A 20,391-nucleotide genomic window follows, 5' to 3' on the forward strand; every position below is an offset into this window, starting at 1 on the left:
GGTACAGCCGGCTCCGGCTTCCATTTAGAAAGTCACCTTCCTGGATGGCTGTGCCATACCAAGAAGGGCCTGGGCTGCTGGGAACCAGCATTTCTCCTCAGCTGCTGGCCGTACTGAGGAGGCCTCCCTGGCAGGGTTCACGCTGCTGTGTGTCTGGGTGACACTTGCAGCCATCAGAAAGGAGGGGAGAACTCAGAAGGGCCAAGCACTTCCTGTGGTCCTAGTCTTACAGGGTCTTTCCCGGGGTGGGGGGGGGGGGGCGTTCAAAATGCCAGGTGGTAACCCTCTAGCTCCTGGTCACCGGGTGGGTTCTTGGAGTGAGCTCGGAGCAGTGTCTGCTCACCACCAGACTGGAACCATTTAAGTGTTTTAATTTTGTCAGGCTGTGTTTACCCGTCATCCGTTTGCTTGCGTTCCCTGCTGGACCCCTCAACCACCCTCCTCTCACGACTCATCTCTGAAAGCTTCCAACGGGAAAGGTTCACACCCACACCATAAACGGAGCATAAGGCTGGGCAAGAGAACACAGCCCTCCGAGGGGCTGCATGGTTTATAGGCTCAGGTCCTCCTGCCCCGTTAGGATGAGTCAGAAACAACATGCCTGAGTGTGTGAACAGGTGATTGCCTGAGACCACACACCTCAGAACCACAGGGGCCCAGATGTCACCCTGGGCAGCGAGGGAGAGTATAGGTCATTCTTTGGCCAGGATTAGGGTATCTAATGTTTGCAAAGCAGACTCCACCCGTGATCCGTCAGACCCTGCCAGGGAGGAGTGGCCACGAGGTACGGGACAGAGAGGCCGAGGCATTCGAGGGAATTTCTGCCCTTCCAAGAATTGCAGAAGGAAGTGCACGGAGGCAGGAAATCCTGGTGGACAAGGAGCAGTGATGCGTCGGGAAGGATGCCCAGATGTAGCCTTCAAAGCTGCATCACAGATCTGTCCCCCTGGATACCAAACTTGCAGGGAAAGGAATTCAGAGCCGTGGACCAGGATCCCAGAGGATTCCAATCCAGGTGAAGGGTGAACATGGAGCCCCCAGAGGGGCCGGGGGAGGGAGGGTCCTGCCTGCCCTTAGTCCATCTGCACATGACCTTCTCCGGCCTTGACCCTCCACATGCACGTTTTGAGCTTTTACATCGTTCTCTGCACTTAGAGCTGCTGCTGTCCAGAGCCTCATTAGAAAACGACAAGTTCCTAACATCTGGTGAAGAGGAACCTCCACAAGAGAAGCCGAAAACGTGGCCTCTCCTCCAAAGGGGTGGAAAAGCAGCCACTGTCCTGGGGCAGGTCGTGGTGCTGGCCCGTGCCATTTTAAAGACACCCGCATTCCAGTGGTTGTTGCTCTGCCTGTGAAAGTACCTCCACCCTCTAAATGCCAGGAGCTCTGGGTGCTGTCTCTGCTCCTGGCCCACGTGAACCACACTGAAATGAAGCCGTCCTCTGAGTAAGGGGGGGCGCGGAGGTGTCCCTCAGTATCCAGGGAGGGGCCTGGCCCTTCTCCCTTCTCTCACATACAATAAGCCGAGACCCTGCAAGATTTCTTCATTCCAGGAGGAACGCGAGAGTCTGTGTCTCCTTGACACGAGCACAGGAGGGGAAAGAACCAGACCGTGACTCGCAGGCTGGAACAGAAACAGGATTTTAACATCAAATTCAAAACTAGCACTAACTACTAACACGAAAGAAATACGGCCCCTTCCCAAGTGGTAAACAGGCGCTGGGGTGGAGCTGCCAGGCCTGTGGGGTGGGGTCGTCCCCTCCCTCTTGGGCTCCAGGGCTCCCAGGAAAAGGCTTAGAATGTTCTTCTCCCCATCAGCATGGGAGGAGCCGGCCTGGGGCCCCGCGTGTTTCCCAGCCGCGTCCCCGCCGCTGAAGAGCAGGCTGCACTCGAGCTGTTGGAAGGACCGGGATCTGCCACTGTTGCTGGGTTCTGCGTCAGGGGTCTGGTGACTGAAGAGAAGACACTGATGATTGGGGGGGTCACACCAGTATCCCAGCCCAACACCTCAGCCCCACTGCATTCTGCTCCAAACCTTGTCCTGAGTGTTCAGTCAACACTACCCCATTGTCCCTGACATGGGAGCTGGCATTTCGCTTCACCCATTTCACAGAAGAGGAAGCTGAGTCCCACAAAGGTCAAGGGAATTGTCCCTCACAGGCCTGGTCAGCAGTGGAGCTGGGATCCCCGTGCCGGCTGTCCATCTCCCTAGGCCCGTGCTTAGCCCGAAGCTTTCCGGAGCCCCTGGCTTCAGTCCCTGCCTGTCTGGACACTCACCGAGCCCTGAGCTGAGAGACGCGCGGTTCTTCTTGGGCAGGAAAAACCGGCGCATCTTGCCGGCCCTCTCCTGTGGGGGCTCCAGGTGGCAGGACAGGCTGTAGCTAAAGGACAGAGGGGACTTTTCAGCTACCGGGAGCCACACCTCAGGTGACCCTCCCAGAGACGGCCAGCAGTTGGAGTCCCAGGGCCCCACGGGTGACCATGCGACAAGCCCCGGGACTGACCCGGAAGCCACGGGCACGGGCTCCCTGGAGCTGGCCATCAGAGAGAGTCCGCCTTGCCCTCACCAACTCCTGCCCCGCCTCACCTCTCATCCTCGCTGAGGGGCTCCATGGCCTCGAACCAGGCCCCAAATCGCTCCTCAGCCTCAATGTGGTAAAGATGGACTGCCTCCTGGAGCAGGAAGATCTGCTCGGTGACTTTGAATTCCTGGGAGAAAGGACATGATGCAGACGGGGCCTGGGTGGGGGACCGTGCTGGGGACTCAGACAGGTGAGAAGAGGGTCAAGGAGCTGGTCTGGGGTCTTGGCCCACATGGGAACCCTCCTTCCCTCCAATTCCGTGCAGGACTTGCTCGTTCTCACAGTTGGCTTGAAATAGCTCCTCCTGCAGGAAGGTGTCCTTGGTGCCAGCCCCTTCCCCCACGCACCAATGGGACGGCTTTCCCAGCTCTGGGTGCCGAACTCTCCCAAGGAAAGCAAGGCCCAAGGCATCGGGCCAGAGAAGGTCTTCCCCGGAGGAGTCTCTGATTGCCACAGCCCCACCCTCCGCACGGGGAGGCCACAGCTGCTCACCTCACTCCTTTTCTCAAAATTGATCTCATTTCCCTGGAAGGCAGAGAGCCAAAGCCCATGAGCAACAGCCCCCTTAGCCCATAGCTAGCCCCCGTCTCCACCCTTTCTCAGGTTGCACTACCAGCAGGGTCGACCAGGGAGCAGGCGCTACCAGAAACGGGAATGGGTCCCGGGCAAGACTCTGAGCTCCAGAGCAAGGAGGCCACGGGGCTATGGCTCAGGGACATTCTAAGACAGCCCTCTCTGACAGACAGACAGACTGAGGCCTCAGGCAGGAAGGGATGCTCAGCCACTCGTGTGCTTCCTGCCTTGGAGGGGCCTGGCTTCACTCCCTGCAGGGGCGGGGCCTGAGGGAGAGGCTGAGTCCAGCTCAGACACACCCTCCAGCAGCTCCGCAGTCAGGCAGCCTGGACTGGCGGCTCACCTGGATCCTATATTCACTCATCACTAAGATGGCCATGACACCCAGCTCCCGGGGTGGCTGTGAGGCCCTCACGAGAGGACTCTGCCAAGGGTTGTGAGCTCAGGCCTCAGTGCAAGTCTCTCCTCCCAAATCTCCGAATCCTGATCCCCAGCTCCACCTCCAGGCTCACTCACCTCCAGGTAATCCTCCATGTTGGTGTCCAGCAGCAGTAGGTAATTGAGGAATGTGCCAAGGAAGGGGATGAGCCCCTGTGCCAGCGGGGTGGAGACGGTGATGAGATCCCGCTCTCAGGAGCCGTCAAAGACCTCTCCTCCACTCCTCACCCCAGCCTCCTGCCCAGCCCAAGCTACCCACCTAGGCGGCCTCCCCCCAATTTCCTCCTCTTCTCTCCTCCAGGAACCCCAAACTCCTCCAGGCACCTCCCAGCAGCCGGCTCTGGCAAAACCCAGGGTACGTGGTCCCCGCCCCTCCCTGTCCCAAATCCGTTGTGCGCCCATCCGTTCCAGGCCTCCTCCTGGTCACTTCCAATGCAGGCATTTCAGGTCTGTGGCACCAGGAGCAGGGCTGGAGGAGAAAGGCTCCCTCTCTGCTGGTAGAGACCTCCGGCTAGGAAGGGGAGTCCCCTCTCCTGCGACTCCTGGGCCCCTCCTCCACAGGCACCCTTACCTTCTGGGCACCTGTGGGGCCCGTCTCCAGGCTGGTCAACATAGAGGTCGCCTCCTGCCAGGGTGTTGACAGGGCCAGTGAGCCGACGCTCCCCTCCAAGTGTCCTCCCAGACCCCTCCCAGATCGGGGACCCTGGACATGTGGCCCCAGTCACCTGGTGCCCCTGCGGCTCCCGCCTCCAGGGTGCTCTGATTCCAGAGCCATCCCAGCTCCAACACTCACTCCTGTGTGACCTTGGGCCCGCCCAGGCCTCCCTGAACCTGTTACCTCGTCTGGAAGGTTTGACGAACTCTGTCTGCCTCCCACAGTCTCCTGAGGCCCAAGCGTCATCTGACCGTCATCACTGCTCTCCGCTCAAGCCTGCCTCTGGAGCCAGGTCCAAGCTCCCCACATTCCTCCCCACCCTTGAGCCTCGGCACCCACTGTGAGGCCTGCACCACGGCTCATCTCCCTCTGGCTCCCAGATGAGGAGACCAAGGCCCACACAGGGGCAGGGACTTGCTCAGGGGGCCCCAGAGGAGAGGCTGCTCCCCCTCCCAGCCACAGGCCCCTGTCTCCTCTGCCTTCACACCACCCTCTGCCCAGCCGCTGACCACAGTGCTGTCCTCGGGACTCTCAGGCTGTGTTCGGGCCCCCAGCTGGGCCGAGCCACGGATGGAGGGAGATGAGGTGTCTCAGGAGGCCTGGTCAAGAGGCTTCTGCCAGCCCCAACGCCCAGGAGTCTCTGATTCCAGGCCGAGGCCAAGGCCTTGCTAAAGCCCTCAGCTCCCTAGGATCCCCTCAGGGAGTTCCCCTGCACAGAATTCTTTCTTCATCCGCTCAGGATGGGGACCCCGAATGCCACGTCTGACTAGCAGGGGAGGGGGCGACCAGGGCACTGCGGGGTGGCATTTCCTTTCTGTTTTACGAGGAAACTTCTGACGTCTGGGCGGGAAGGATCCCTGAAGAAGCCATCAGTTCCCTGGGCACTTGCCCTTGCCCTCCGGGGCACATGTCATCGCCAACAAGGACCTGGGTGAGCATCCCACTGGGACTGTCTGCAGCGCCCACTTTAGGGGCCAGAGTGGGGAGTCACCGAGGGGACACAGATCTGTCCCAGGTCCAGTGTCCGTCCCAAGGCTGGGAAGCCCCTGAGTGCCCCCGGCCCGTGGGATCCGGCAGTGCCCATCCCTCAGGCAGGCAGGGTGCCCTTCTTGCGAGGCACAGTGAAGACAGAAGGAGCAGTGGGGCCCTGGCTTCCTGAGCACAGACTGGGCTGACTTCGGAAGAAAGGAAGCCCGCCCACTCGCTCCAGCCAGTGGCCAGGAGGAAGATGCAGGGCAGCTGATGGAGCAGCATGGAAGCCAGACACCGGCACCTTCTGCCAGGTCCTCAGCCTCCTGGAACAGTCCAGCCCGCACCATTCTATCCCATGCCCCTGGCCTCCTGTCCCAAACTGCCCCCACCTGCCCATGGAGCTAGCACATCCCTCTTCCTGTCCATCTTTTCCTGACCAACTTCACGTGACAGGAGAACCAAAGCTCATCCTGCCGGGTCCCCTCCCCTCTCGCTCCCCCTCCTTCCAGATGTGCAGCCTCCGTCTTACCTTCACCAGCTGCCTCCTGCTCACCCACTGGTCTTTGACGAACCTCTTCAACTTTCGAGAGCTCTTCCTGAGGGGAGAGGAAAGGAGGAAAGAAAACCCGGGGCGGTTGAAGGCGAAATGCCTTTGGCTGAGAACCCGGAAGGTTCAAAGGGCCTGGGGCCTGGACGAGGGTTTTCCCCGGGTTCTTCGGAGCTCTGAGGTCACCGTGGGACTCGGGTGGAGGCTCTCCTGCGGTCACCTGGGGCCTCCATTCCCACTCCGACTGAGCACATTGTTTCTAACAGCGTTGGTTGCCGATGAGGGCTCCGTTGCTGCGAAGTACACCCTTGGAAATCTCCAGTGTGGCTCAATCCAGGATGTGACAAGGGGGGAGCCACTGCCTAGGGTCTCAGAGAGTCTCAGAGACCCGAGCAAGGAGGCCAGTCCCCATCCCTAGGGTCCGCTGCCTCCCAGATGGTCCTAGCTGAATGAGGGGTCCATGGCAGTCGCACGGGGGATGTCTGGTCCGCCCTGGTGGTGCTTGGATGGAGCACGGCCTACCCACCTGGCAACTCGTCCCCATGTCTTTTGCAGACGGCTGATGGAGGGGCTCTGCAGAGCAGACACGATGGCACGCAGGGACGCATAATTTCCAAGGACTCGGCACTCCTGAGGAAGGGAAGGGAATGAGCTGCGACGGCGGGCTGGAGCCCTGCTTCCTCTGGCTTGTGTCCCCTCGTGGGCTTCTGCTGTCCTGGATGAGGCAGATGCCCAGGGAAGCGAGGGAGGGCACACCTGGGAGCTGATGAGTAACGCTCGCGGGCAGGAAGATTTTAGCTCAACCCAGGGCGGGAAGGGAGCTTCCCACCACTGGGACCAGCACTCAAGGTCAGCAGGCCCTTGGCAGCAAGGGGCCTAGGACTTTGCCGAGGCCCAGACCACCGACTTCAAGGCTGAAAGCTGCGAGAGGAGAAGGGGCAGTCCCCCTGACTCCAGGGAGGGGCTCCCTGGGCCCTGCCGCTACTGACCTTGGCCACCTGAATCCACAGCTCGACGACTCTGGCCCTGTCCTGGGCCGTCATGCTGAGGTCCCCAAGGCACGTCGTGATGACGCAGCCGGACACGTGAAGAAACTGGTTGATAGTGGCCCGAACCGTGGGAGCCAGGTACTCCTTGCTCCCATTGGGCCGCTGGCACCACACAAAACCCAGGCAGTGGCGGGGCTCCACCTTCTTGAACAGCTCCTGGGGAGGATGGGGACTGTCACCTGACCCTGCCACACCCGAGCTCAGAGTCTGCAGGCCCCCGCAGCCCCAGGCAGGAGGCACTGGTCAGCTGCAGCTCAGGAACCTGAGGAGGTGGCCTGAAGCTTCTGGGAGTCTCTGGGTTTTGTCTGTGTCCGCTGAGGCCGCCCAGCGCAGGATGACCGAGGACCCAATAGGGGCGGGGAAGAGAAGTCCCATTGGCTCGCAGCCCAGTCTTGCTTCCCCCAAGCACCAGAACACGGCTCACACCTGCCCATCTCAAGGGGCATCTTCCACCCGTTCTCATCACCCCCTGGTCCCACTCCCCTTTCAGCTGCACGTTCCCCCGAGGCAGCAACAACCATGGGCTTTGTTTGCCTGTCTTCCATGTCGGTAAGGACGCACTAGGTGTCTAATAAGTACGGAGGCTGTTGAGGCCTCCTGGGCCGATGGGTGAGTGACCCAGGACTTGGCAGCACTCCAGTGAGCTTCCCTCCCCCACCAGAGGGCTATTCTCTGCCCCGCTTCCTCTCTGTTCGACCTCATCCATCCGCACAGCCACTCTGCCCAGCAGGTGCCCGCCCTTGGTGTGCTCTCTACTGTCCATGTGGGGACAGCAAGGACTTGGGGGCCAGAAGGTGGCCCAGGTCACCCGGTGGGTAAGTGGGGGAGCTGTGACTTGCACCCACATCGTTGGATTGCGGCTGAGGGAACAGGAGGTCTGGGGCAGCTGATGGCCCACCAAGGCGGGCCCCACCTAGCCCAAGAGCCCCGCTGCTCACCGCATCCATCCGGGTCAGCTGCTCGGCCACCAGCTTCGGAGGGAAGTCCAGCAGCTTAGGCCTCTCCTCTCTCAGCTCGGCGCTCGCTTCTGCGGTGACTTCGGCAGCTGGAGGCAGAGATCGTCCAAAAGTCAATGGCGCATCTTGCTCCAGCTCAGAAGCTGGCACTGGGGCTGAAGCTGATGGCGCTCGCTCCGGCCCTGGAGAGGCCGATGGAGGTGAGGCTGCTGGAGGTGAGGCTGCTGGTGGTGAGGCCGCCTCCAGCTCCGGCGCGGACGGTGGAACTACAGCTGGAGCTGCCTCTGGCCCCGGAGCTGGCCCTTGCTCTGGCTCTAGAGCCGGCAGGAGCTCTGGAACTGGCGCTGCAGCGGGAGAAAGAGAAAGTTTCACCTACGTACCCGACTTTACAAGACAGGAGAGACTCCGCTGTCTTGAAGGGAACCCCAGCCCGTGAACCCCACCGCAGACAGTCTTCCCAGACTGCTGTGCCCTCACCTTCCAGCTCTGCCCTCCTGGGCCCCAGATGTTGCAGCTGGACCTGGGGAAGGTAGGCAGGGCCTCCCAGGTGCGACCCAGGCCAGATGACACGCAGAGAGGCCAGCCGCATCCTGAAAGAGGGAAAGGGCGTGGGCTCCCAGAAATCCTGCATTGGGTCCAGCCAGGTTCCCACCATAGAAGACGCGGTACTGGGCGGAAGCAGTTGGGCCACAGAGCCAGAGGCCTGGCCGTCGCTTCCACACTGTCCTCCCAAGGCACCCTGCTTTGGGTCTGGGCCCTGTGCCTGCCCCTTTCCACCAGGGGGGAGTCCCACCCCGGCGCTGACTCCTGTGTGGCCATCCTGGCAGTGGCAGGCCTGCTCATCCAGCAGGTGGAACACGGGGTTTGTGTGAGTCTCTTCTTCCCACTGCCACTCTTCTCGCAAAGAGGCTGGACACAGTCCAGCCCAGCCCTCCACGCCCTTGTGCAAGTGGACTGAGGACTGAGGCCGATGTGTGAGCGGCTCGCTAACACCCCTTCTCTTCTGGGCCTGCTGGTGGTGGTCAGAAGGGGTGGATATGGAGAAGGGGAAGCGGAGGGAGACGGGACTGTGGTGGGGATGGGTCGCCAGGGAACAGCTCAAGCCAGCCTCCCCTCTGGTTCCCAGGGGCTCTGGGACCCCACCCACAGCTCTCTTTCACTCCTATCCCCTTGCAGTAGAAGCCATCAGACCTCAGCCCTCCCAGAGGAATCAAAAGATGAGTGAGATCAGAGTTGTGCTGGGCCCGCCCCAGCCACAGTCCTCTGTCCTCTTGTTCTCCCCCAGCCCTGTTCTGTGGAGACAGGAGGCCCTCGTCTGGCACTCAAAGAACACTCAGGTCTTTAGTTGGCGCTGGGGTCCATCATGCATGAGAACGTGGGAAGAGGCCTCCAGTCGTAAAGGAGCATAGGAGGGCATCCCCTGGGACAGGCCGGGGACAGGATCTGTGGATGATATGGTGTGTGACTATCTGAGTCTCAGGCTGCTGCGGGGGTCCAGGGGCTGTGTCTGCTTCATTCACTGCGTTGTGCCAAGTGTCTCTAAAGCTCCCGCATGTCACAGGTGCTTAATATACAGTGTTCTCGAATGAACTCCAACCAGAAGCATCCCCGGTAGCTGAGTGGGCCTGGGGCCCCTCTGCGGCCCCGGAGACCCCTCCTTGGCTACTCCAAGGACCCGCCCCACGACCAGCTGGATGGAATCCCACACTCCCTGCCAGAGTGCTTTCCGTGTGCCTTTGCAAACTCAGAAAGGCCCCATCCCAGCGATGGGGGAGCAGACTGCTCTTCATCGGGGAGAGGGAAAGAATAACCAGGAACAACCACGGCACGTCTCTCAGCCCCTTCTGTAGAGCCAGGCCCCAGGGAAGCACCTGCCGTGGCTCATCCCATTCGTGCCCACCAGAACCCGATGAAGTTTATCCTCTCCCACTCCACTTTGCAGAGGAGCAATCGAAGCTCAGAGAGATGGAGGGCCGTTTCCAAGACACACAGCTGGCAGTGGGCAGAGTCACCACTGTGCTGAGGAGGGGCTGGGCACTCACGTAGCAAGTAGGTGGTCCAGGACCCCGTGGGAGGTGAGGACAGCCGCGCAGTCAAACACGATGGTGGTGACGTTGGCCATGTTTCGAGGCGCCAAGGCTGGTCCTATGGACGGCGGCAGCCTCTCCAGCAGGCCTGCCTGGAGGGCCCGCATCCTGCAGGCCTCATTCCGCTGCCCGAGTGACTCTCCGCGCTGGGTGAGATGAGGAAGGACACAGAGTCACCAGCACCAGCGTGAACCTCCAGGAAGTCAAGGTCTGGAGGTCCCCCAGGAACTGTGAGCCCCTCAGGGATGTGTGCAGAGGAGGGACAGGATTGCCCACAGCCAACCGGTTTCCAGGCTTGAAAAGTCCAATTTGAGTTTGGGCGGGGGGAGGATTATACGATGAGTTCCTCAGGACACTTGGCTGGCTTGGCAAGGACAGACCGCCCCGCACCAAAGCGTGCATTAAGAGCACTGACCAGCGAATCCAACACAAACATCCCCATTCTAGAGATGAGAGGACGGAAGCTTCGGGCTGCCAAGTGGCTGCTCAGGGTCCTGTGCGTCGGAACTGAGAACCGCCCTAAGCCAGGGCTGCAGGACTCCCCCGCTCCCCCACCTGAGGCTTCATGTGCTCCTGACATGAAGGGAAATGTCTGGTGGGAACCTCAGCCCTCCCCAGTCGGGAGACAGTGCACGGGCAGACAGACGCTGTGAGGATCTGGCTGACTACAAGAAAGGACGCTGGTTTTTCTTTCTTTTACACGAAAGGGAGGTTTGAGACCCTCGTTACAGAGGTTTCAGATTCAGAAAATGGCAGATTTCAAAGATGCCCCTGGCCGAGTGTGAAGCGCAAACATCAGTGTTTTGTCTACTCCGCCTAGGGTTAGGAAAGAGCGACTTCCCACCCTCCTAGGTAGCTGGTGAGGAGGCGTGGAAGTCCAGATTCCTTTGGGACTGGGCCCTTGGGACACTCCAGTGGGAAAGCCCTGGGCGGGTCCAGGGGAGGGCTCCAGATTTGACTCTGGATTGTGGACACACCCCGGTGATCTCAGGGCCCCGGGTGTCACTCACTCTCCCCTCAGTCCAGCCCCGGGCAAGGTCGGTGGTCTGCTGCACTTGCCCCCTGTCCAGGGAGATGGAGCCGTAGGACCCATGCGCCAGCTCCTGGACCATCTCCTGGGTGGAGCTCTGCAAAGACAGCGTCCGGTGGCCGCGGCGGCAGGTAGCAGGGGCCTGCCTGCACTTGCCCACAGGGGGAAAACTCTCCCGCACACCGAGCACAGACAGAGGGGCATCCGCATAGACCTCCAGACAGGGAGCGAATGAGATGACACCTCACGGGCTTGGGATTCACCTACGGGTAGGGCGGCTTGGCTCCCAGCACTCACCTTCCATCCTGCCAGCCACCACCCGGGATATGAACACGACATACCGCCAGGCTTCCAAGCCCTAACCGTCTGCTCCCGTCCAGGGTAGCTCCACGCTCATCCCTGCCTTCCGTCACTCCATGCCCGCCAACACACACACACAATAAGGGTCAAGGGGTGTGGGGCTGCCCGCATGGGAGGGTGGGATCACACTTGTGGCCTGACCCGGAGTGGCCCGCCCTGGGCTGCCTTGTGTTACCTGAGGGTTCCTTCTTCCGAATGGCCTGAGGTCTTGGAGGTGCGGTCTCAGCCAGTGTCGACAGCGCTGGAGAAGACTGTCATTGTTGGCTCTCTGTGCGCCAGAGCCTCGCAAAGAGGGGATACACGAACACATCCTCCTGTGTCGAGTGTCTCTGGTCAAATGGGCTATGTGTACAAAATGGCTGCCTGGTGACCAGAGTTCTAAGCTCTGTTGGGGTCGGTCGCCAAGGAAGTGAGGTCATGTCTCCAAGGTTCCAGGATGGGGGGCCCTTCCCTCCATCAGACCCACCCAAAGCCCCCTCGGGGCTGTTGACCGCTCACCCTCCTTGCCCGTGTCATCTCCCGAGCTGTACAGAAAGTTCCATCACAGCCCTCCCCACAGCTCCTTGGGATCGGAACCAGCGCCCCAGCTTTGAAGAGAGAGCGCCCAGTTCGGATCTCCTTTTTCCTAGCAGTTCTGTGTCCTGGAAAAGCCACTGTGCCTCTCAGGGCCTCCCCAGTCTCCCAACCTGCACGATGGGATGGCGCTAGAAACACATTCCCAGGGACGTCTTCGGGTGGACATGTGATAACGCCTCCCATATCTGGGAGGTGGTGCCGCCTGGGTCTGGTCCCCGAACTTAGAGGTGGAAGAATTACAAGAAGGGGTGGATGCAGTCGGGAATACCTCTCCAAACAGGCCTGGATTCCAGCCGTGTGATTTGGGAAAAGTCCCTGCCCCTTGGGGGCTCCTTGTCAGGTCTGCACCTTCAAGGGTTGGAAGTTCGAGGAAATTCAGATATTGTCATTCACTAGCATTCAACCTTTCCCAGTCTCCTGTTGGCCTTAGAACCAGACCCAAGCGCCTCATTGTCGGCCTATGTGGTGGGCAGCCTCCACCAAGGCTCCCAGCGCTCCCTCCCTCCTGCTGTGCACATCCTTGTGGAACCACTACATCCTGAGTAACTGGTTTCTGAGCAATAGAATACAGCCCAGCTGATGGAATGTCACATCCAAGTTTTAATTACAAAAACTCTGTCACTTCCCTCTTGCTTGCTTTCCTGAGTTCCCTCCCTTTATCTCCCCCTCTGTTTCCATCTCTTGCGCTCTCTCTCTGTCACATTTCTGGAAATGAGATAGCAAGTGGCGATGATTTCAGTTGCCCTATGTAGAGGCCAAGGGAGGCGAGATCTGAGGGAGCGCCCAGCCAACAGTCACATGGAGACTCAGACTCTCAGTCCCAATGACTCCTGACACCACCCGTGTGAGTGACTTGGGAGCAAATCCTCCCCTAGTCTAGCCTCAGTTGAGACTGAAGGTCCTGCTTCACGGAGACCTGGAGGCAGAGGCTCCCAGCTAAGCCGTGCCCAATGCCTAGACCACGGAAACCGGGAGAAGTTCAATATTCGTACTTCAGAGGTGCAACTTTTGGGAGCAGTGTTGTGAGAGAGAAACCCAAATGAACGCAGACTACCGGGTTCCCCGGTCTGGCCCCATTAACCGCCGCCCCTGCCGCAGCTCCTGTTGCTTCTCAGGCTCCCTCCAGCCGCCTGGGCAGCTTTCTGACCTCCTCTGCTCACGCTCACTTCTGCCCCAGAGTCTCAGCACCAACAGCGCCTTTCCCCCGACTCCCTGTTCCCGGACCTACGCAGGCGTGGCTCAGTCTTGTCCTTCTGGTCACAGCCTAGGTCACTTCAGTGAGGCCTTTCAGAATCTCCCAGGCACAGTCTCTGCCACCACACATCTCACATCTGGAAGCGTCTTCAATTGTTTCCTCCTTCTTGCTCCCATTTGGATAAAGTGAGCCCAGGACGAGGGGCTGTCTGCTTTGGCTGAAGGAGACGTAATTCCTTCTGGTTACCCCGGGCACACGGCTGTCTCCTCCAGGCTGAGTTTTTCCCACCACCAGTCCGTCGGGAAGGCGCACTAGCCTTCCCTCTCTCCCGTGGGGCTGGTGTCCCAGGAACACGGTGAGCCGTCCTCTCTCCCTGTCATGCAGCACCAGCCCCTCACCCCACGGCCAGAGAACTAGCACCCGGTCTGAGACTCCACCACATCCTGAATTCAGTTACTGCTGAGACCCTCCCATCCATTTGGGGATTCCCTGGTACCTCCTGAGGGCGTCTTTCCCTGAGACCCCACTCCCAGCCTGCCCTTGCTTATTCCAGTAACAATGGCCTTTCCTCAGAGCCCCCCCAGTCTGGAGAAGAAATGTGTTGAAAGGTTCTCCGTGTTAATTTTCAGGGCCGGGGGAAATTGGTAGAAGTAATTTGGGTGTTTCTGTGCAATAGTTCCCAGGAAGAAGATTCAGCCCTAAAAACAAATGAACTTCTGACACATGGTACAACGTGGATGAACCTTGCAAACCTTACGCTCAGTGAAATAAACGCAACCCAGAAAGACACCTATGATACGGTTCCCCTTACATGACGTGCCGAGCACAGGCAAATTCATCGAGATGGAAGGAAGAATAGAAGTTCACAGGGGCTGGAGCTGAGGGTCATGGGGAGGCAGTGTTTAATGGGGACAGAGTTTCTGTTTGAGATGATGAAAAGAAGTCTTGGAAATGAACACGGTGATGGTTGTGCAGTATTGTGAATGCATTTGATGCCACTGAATTGTCCACGGAAAAATGGTTCAAATGGCCAAGTCTAGGTTATGCATACTTTGCCACAATCAAAAGGCACTTAAAAATGCAGCGGGGGGTCAAGATGCAGGTTCTGGGGCCCTCAAGTCAGCATATGGGCCAGGTAGGTGTCCAGGGTCTGAGATCTTGGACCCTGGTGAGGCTCTGGAGTGGTCCTGATTGATGCTAGTTTACAAGTTCAAAGTAACAGGATTGGAGCAATTTCACCGATTGGGGGATAAGAAAGGAAACAACTGCATTCAGTCCCATCCAACGTGGAAGAGACCTTTTTCTTAATGGGAAGCAAATGTCAGTCCTTCAAGGAAGTCACTTCTCAACGTCTCTACCCCTCCCCAACCCCACCCGCTACTCCCAGAAAGACGCCGCAGTGCAGAGCTCGGGTACCGTGGTTGTGGCCTCATCCGTGAGTCATGTTTGGGGTCAGATCCCCTGTTTTCCTTCCCCAGCCATGTGACCCTGGGCATGTCACTCAACATGACTGAACCTCCATTTCTTCAACCGTAAAATGGGGAGAATCATCCTGGTAGGGAAATTATGAAGGTCACAAGACTTTCTCAGAGGAGGTAGCACATGGCAGAGGCATTATGCTGAGAGCCGCGCCCCACAGGTCACACGTTTTCTGATTCTGTTGATACGACCTTCTCAAAACAACAGCATTATAAAGATGGAGAACAGATGAGTGAAGGCCAGGGGCTGGCCGGGCAGATGTGACTACGAAAGAGCAGCACGAGGGAGGGCTTGTGGGGATGGGACAGTTCTGTGTGTGGATTGCAGTGGTGGTGGCGCAAATCTGCATGTGTCATAAAATGGCATTGAACCGCGCGCGCGCGCATACACGCACACGCACACACACACACACCCCCCAGTGAGCTCACGTCAAACTAGCAACATCAGAAGTCTGCGGTCTGTGGGTTTAACACTGCCAATTCATGTCCTGGTCGTGACACTGTACTAGAGTCCCGCAAGATGTTAACCCCCGGCGGAAGCTGGTGGAAGGGTCCAAGGCACTCTGTACTATTTTTGTTGCAACTTCATGTGCTTTCATATTTATTCAAAGGGAAAAGTTAACAGTGAAAGACACAACAGGACACAGCCTGGCACGTAGTAAGTGGCAAACAACACGGTTCTCGGTGACAATTCTTTGCGATTGTAATTGCACGTTCATTTCCAGTCTCTCTCCATACACAGTGACCTTGGTGAGGGACGGACACACCTCACTAACGTCGTCTGCCCTCTGCCCAGCACAGAGCACGCGCCCACTCAATATTTGTCCACTAAATCCCCCGTGGTCCCTGCGCCAGGTGTTCTTACGTCCACGTTCACGGACCCTCCACGACAACCTTAGGCAGTGTTATTCTTCGTGCTGGGCAGGTGAGGAAACTGAGGCACAGAGAGGGAAAGTAAATTGTTCCAGGTCAACACACTGGACCGACGAGGAGGTGCCATGCCCTGCTCTGGAGGAGAGCAGAGGCTGTCCATGGCAGCTCCAGGGTCCCTCACGGCGGCTCCTCTCTGCGACTGCCAGGTCCTAACTTTGAGGCCAAATAGCTTGACTTCCTAGAGGGAGCTGGAGAGAGAAGTCACCTACCTGTGGCGCTGGGGGGGGGGTCGGTGGCACCAGTGGGTTCTGTGGGAGGAGCATGGAGGTCACAGCAGCTGAGGAGAAATGGTCTGGAGTGAGACCGGGGACTCCGAGGGGGGGGCATGGAGGCCACCGCGTGCATCTTTCCTATCCAGCCTGAGCCACTGATTGCGGGTCCTCTGGCTTCTTCTCCCGTGGGTGCCCTGGGATGAGGAGATCAGTCGCTCTCCCTAAGGGGCCTGCAGCACACGGTCATCAGAGCCCTGAGGACTCACCGCGGGGAGTGAGGGCTGAGGTCCGATGTGTAACCTGCTGTGAGAAAAGGAGACAGAATTGGCATGCAAGAGGGGCACGAATGTCCAAAATACAGCCCGAGGACCACCAGCCCCACCCACAACTGACACTTCCAGTCTACACGGTTCCACATTAGGATTTAGGAGCAACTATCTCTTATTCCTAAAAGGCTGACAAATCAAAGATCCAGTCCCTGTTTTCATGAGTTTACAATTTATGTGTGAGATCAATGCGCTAACCTTGCTCGAACATGGGTTTGCAAATTGTGCTCTTCAGGTTCCAGAGGTATTTAGAGGTGCTGGCAGGGAGAGAGAGGAATAGCCAGACTCTTGAATGCCCATTGGCTTCAGAGGGATACTCTCTTTCATCTGACTGGAGAAAGGCTTCTGTGCCTCAGGCAAGGGGACGAATCACAGCCCCAGAGTGCAGAGCTGCAAAGGGAAGAGAAGGATTCACAAAGTGCAGGGCCTTGGGGTCCCTGAGCCTTGAGGGAGGTTGCTCAGCTGGAAGACTAGACACACAGGATGGCTCCTGAGGAACACTGGAGAGTGCACATCCTCCTGGGGCCCATCCTTAGCTTCAGTATGGGGTTACTAAATAGATGCTCCCCAACGACGTAGAGGCTGTCGCTGTCCAGGATGAAGGAGCCCAGCTGAGTGCCCCCACAGGTCTCATGTCTCAGCTTCCGTGACAGCCCCTCTTTTTCCAGCTTAAGGCCCACAGTGTCAGGATGGTGAGTGAGGACAGTATCATCTCCGCCGGCTGTTGCAGTTTTCTCAGGCCTGGAGCTGGAGGGACACAGGCATGGGGAGGTGGGGACTCCAGGCAGGGGCGCTGAAACGCCTCCCTGAGGGAGGGGACAGAGACAGCAGGAAGACTGACGGGCAGCTTGGAACAGCCTTGGTGCTGGGGGAGGGTTGTAAGTGAATAGGACAGCCAAGGTCCCTGAACACAGAGGACGTAGCACCTCCAAATGTTGGTGTCGGTGCTCAACTCTGAAAGGACGTTCATGATACGGCAACGCACACCCTAACAACAAAGCATGCGGCAGCGAGCGGAGGAGGACTCTGGGCACAGGACCAGGTGAAGCAAGGCAACATCAAGTTGCTTAAATTGCAGCTCTGCCACTCACTTTCTGCATGCCTCTGGGTAAGTCTCCCAACCCCTCTGGCTCCTTTTCTTCATCTGTCCAGTGAGGTGAGAGTTCAGACCTCACAGCACTTAGCACTAGTAACTGTTCGATGAAAAGCGGCCATTTTCCTTAGGTATTAATAGGGCCCGCATTCTTGGTGTCAATGGACCTGGCAGGGAGAGAGACTGAGCCTTTTGAAGGCAACACTTAGGGCAAGCAGCCGTCCTGGGATGGAGGCGGCGATTGGGCTGTGTGGGATCTCAGAGCCAGAAACATCTCAGGGCCAGTGGAAAGGGAAGACACGCTGCATCACGGCTGCAGGACAATGGCGAGGACCTTTGGAGCTGGGTCGTTTCATCCTCAGACAAACGGGTTCACGACTGGGAGGTTCACACGAGGGCTGAGGCCACCCAAGTGCTCATGCTGGGGTTCCCACGTGCTGGGGTCCTTCTCACAGTTGGGTGTAAGAAAGGGTGCGAGTCCTTTACCGCTTGTTGTCTACATGTCGGGACCTTTGCTAAGCACTTTTCATTTTCATCCTCACACAAATTCCTCTCCCCAGTGAGAAGCAGAGTCTACTTCCCCATCTCTTGAATCTGGGCTCGGCCACATGACAGGCCTTGGCTAATGGATGTTAGTGAATGTGACGGAAGCAGAGGCTTGGGAAGCACGTGTACACTAGGGCTTGCCATTTCTTGCTGCTCCTGGAACTCGGAGCAGCTCAATGAGCCCAAGGTGCCCACTGGGGGATGAGAGAATGTGCGGGAGACCCGAGGTCCGCCAGCCAGCGGCCGACCGCAGGCACATCAGTGAGCCTCAGCTGAGATCAGCTGAGCCAGCCCCGGCAGGAGAACTTCCCAGCAGCATTCAGAACAAATCACTATCCAGCAGAATGTGGGCTAAATTGGTTCTGCAGAAAAGCAAACTGAGCCCTTCCGATTGACCGATGAGGTGGCCGAGGCACAGAGATGTTTAGCAACTGGTCAGGGACACACAGTCTTGAAGCAGGGAACTAGGATCGGAACACAGGCCTGTCAGACCCCCCAAAAACCATGTGACCACTGTGCTCTACTGCTCAGGAATCCTTCTGGGGGCGCGCAGACATAACTTGGTCTGTAGCACATGTCACATATTTAACATTCTGCTGGAACTAGGCATGTTACACAAATGGTTGAGCTGGTCAGGACGGAGCGGTGAGGAAGTGGAGAGTGTGCATCATGTCTACAGCATGTAGAAAATGTGCAGGGTCTTGACTCACGAAACAAAGAATTCCTGAAGGCGGAATTCAAATTTCAGGACTCCGGTTTATATCCCATGACTCCAGACTCACATGGCAGGATTAAGGGATGGGGAGGCCCAGCCTGGGTCAGGACACAAGCATGAAAAAGACTCATAGACTTGACTTTTTTCTTCTTTTTTTTGAGGAAGATTAACCCTGAGCTAACATGCACTGCCAATCCTCCTTGTGTGCTGAGGAAGATTTGCCCTGAGCTAACATCTGTGCTGATCTTCCTCTATTTTATACGTGGGATGCCTGCCAAAGCGTGGCTTGAGAAGTGGTACATAGGTCCACGCCTGGGAGCTGAGTGGGCCAGTTCACCGGAACCACAGACCGCTGAAGCAGAGTGTGCACACTTAACTGCTACGCCACCGGGCCAGCCCCCATGGACTCAATTTTAAAAATGAATCTTCAGAGCTGGGGTACGACAGGTTCCACGGCATCAATCAAGCCTCTATATCAGGTTCCTGGAAACTCAGGGGCTCTCAGATCCACATTGGGGCCAGATGAGGAGACAGGGCTAGAGTCAAAGTCATGACTACGATCCAGAAAGATTTTCTGTCTGTTCAAATAGAACCCACAAATGTGGACACGTACAGACATTGCTACATTCATGCATTCATTCCAGCAAGCAGCATAAAGCGAGTGTCAACTAGGTACTCGGCGCCAAGGTGACAAATGCATAAAGACTGAATACAGCAAATGATAGTAAATTCCATGAAAGAAATACTCAGGGTGATATGGGAAGAGAAAACCTGAGGGCCAGGTGTGTATTCAGAAGTGCTACTTCATAGAAGGTGGTCTGGCAAGGTCTTTCAGAGCAGCTGATGGTTGAGCTGAGATTTGAACGGCAGTGAGGTGCCAGGCATAGCTGCTCTGCAGGAAGAGGCAGGATAAAGGCCTGATAGAGGTTAGGACATTAGTAGAACAGACAAGTGTCTGAAGTGGTTAACGACAGAAAGAAACCGAGAGAAAAGATGAAATGAGACAGCTATGAGGAACAAAGATTGGGAATGTGGAGGTCCTCACACACAGGAGAGACAAGACTGAAATTCTTTTGCTAAACGTTGTTTTCTTTCCTCCTCTTCTTCTTCTCCCCAGTGCCTCCCAGTACATAGCTGTCTATTCTAGTTGCAGATCCTTCTAGTTGCACTATGTGAGACACGGCCTCAGCGTGGCCTGATGAGTGGTGCCAGGTCCGCACCCAGGATCCAAACGGGTGAAACCCTGGGCCACTAAAGCAAACCACATAAACTCAGCCACTTGGCCACGGGGCCGGCCCCCTAGACTGAAACTCTAGCCCAACGCTCAGCAGCCCTGCTATCTCTTCCCTCCAGGGCAAGGGCACCTGCTGAAACGACAAGTGTTAAGCAACCCCAAAAGGACTACGAAGGACAGAGGCATCTCATGAGGAAACAGTGCACAGCTACTGAGCCTCTCCCCACTCTTCTCAGGACAAGAGCATGTTGATCAATCTTTTAGAAGCATTATCTATTGTTTCAACGTGGGAACCCCCGCAGGAGCACTTGGGTGGCCTCAGCCCTCGTGTGAACCTCCCAGTCGTGAACCCGTTTGTCTGAGGATGAAACGACCCAGCTCCAAAGGTCCTCGCCATTGTCCTGCAGCCGTGATGCAGCGTGTCTTCCCTTTCCACTGGCCCTGAGATGTTTCTGGCTCTGAGATCCCACACAGCCCAATCGCCGCCTCCATCCCAGGACGGCTGCTTGCCCTAAGTGTTGCCTTCAAAAGGCTCAGTCTCTCTCCCTGCCAGGTCCATTGACACCAAGAATGCGGGCCCTATTAATACCTAAGGAAAATGGCCGCTTTTCATCGAACAGTTACTAGTGCTAAGTGCTGTGAGGTCTGAACTCTCACCTCACTGGACAGATGAAGAAAAGGAGCCAGAGGGGTTGGGAGACTTACCCAGAGGCATGCAGAAAGTGAGTGGCAGAGCTGCAATTTAAGCAACTTGATGTTGCCTTGCTTCACCTGGTCCTGTGCCCAGAGTCCTCCTCCGCTCGCTGCCGCATGCTTTGTTGTTAGGGTGTGCGT

General features: G+C 57.5%; 1 protein-coding gene across 1 annotated transcript; it reads right to left on the reverse strand.

Moving 5' to 3' along the window:
- Nucleotides 1-1,625: 1,625 nt before the first annotated feature.
- Nucleotides 1,626-11,623, reverse strand: LOC138922049 (ral guanine nucleotide dissociation stimulator-like). Its single transcript, XM_070258885.1, has 14 exons — nt 11,425-11,623; nt 10,870-10,986; nt 9,815-10,005; nt 8,250-8,362; nt 7,755-8,116; nt 6,757-6,972; nt 6,294-6,397; nt 5,750-5,816; nt 4,165-4,218; nt 3,672-3,746; nt 3,075-3,107; nt 2,588-2,709; nt 2,278-2,381; nt 1,626-1,952 (listed from the first exon to the last, which is right to left on the reverse strand). Exons 1-14 carry the CDS (start codon nt 11,557-11,559, stop codon nt 1,795-1,797), a joined length of 1,851 nt encoding a protein of 616 aa, XP_070114986.1. The 5' UTR covers nt 11,560-11,623; the 3' UTR covers nt 1,626-1,794.
- Between the last annotated feature and the right edge of the window lie 8,768 nt (nt 11,624-20,391).

Source organism: Equus caballus, unplaced genomic scaffold, assembly GCF_041296265.1.
Source record: "Equus caballus isolate H_3958 breed thoroughbred unplaced genomic scaffold, TB-T2T haplotype2-0000448, whole genome shotgun sequence".
Taxonomy (NCBI): domain Eukaryota; kingdom Metazoa; phylum Chordata; class Mammalia; order Perissodactyla; family Equidae; genus Equus; species Equus caballus.

Coding starts and splice junctions, on each gene's coding strand:
- LOC138922049 (XM_070258885.1), bottom strand. CDS start 11,559: ATGTGTTCGTGTATCCCCTCTTTGCGAGGCTCTGGCGCACAGAGAGCC. Junction 6,398..6,756: donor TGTGGATTCAGGTGGCCAAG/GTCAGTAGCGGC, acceptor TCCCTTCCTCAG/GAGTGCCGAGTCCTTGGAAA. Junction 2,710..3,074: donor ATTTTGAGAAAAGGAGTGAG/GTGAGCAGCTGT, acceptor CCTTTCTCCCAG/GAATTCAAAGTCACCGAGCA.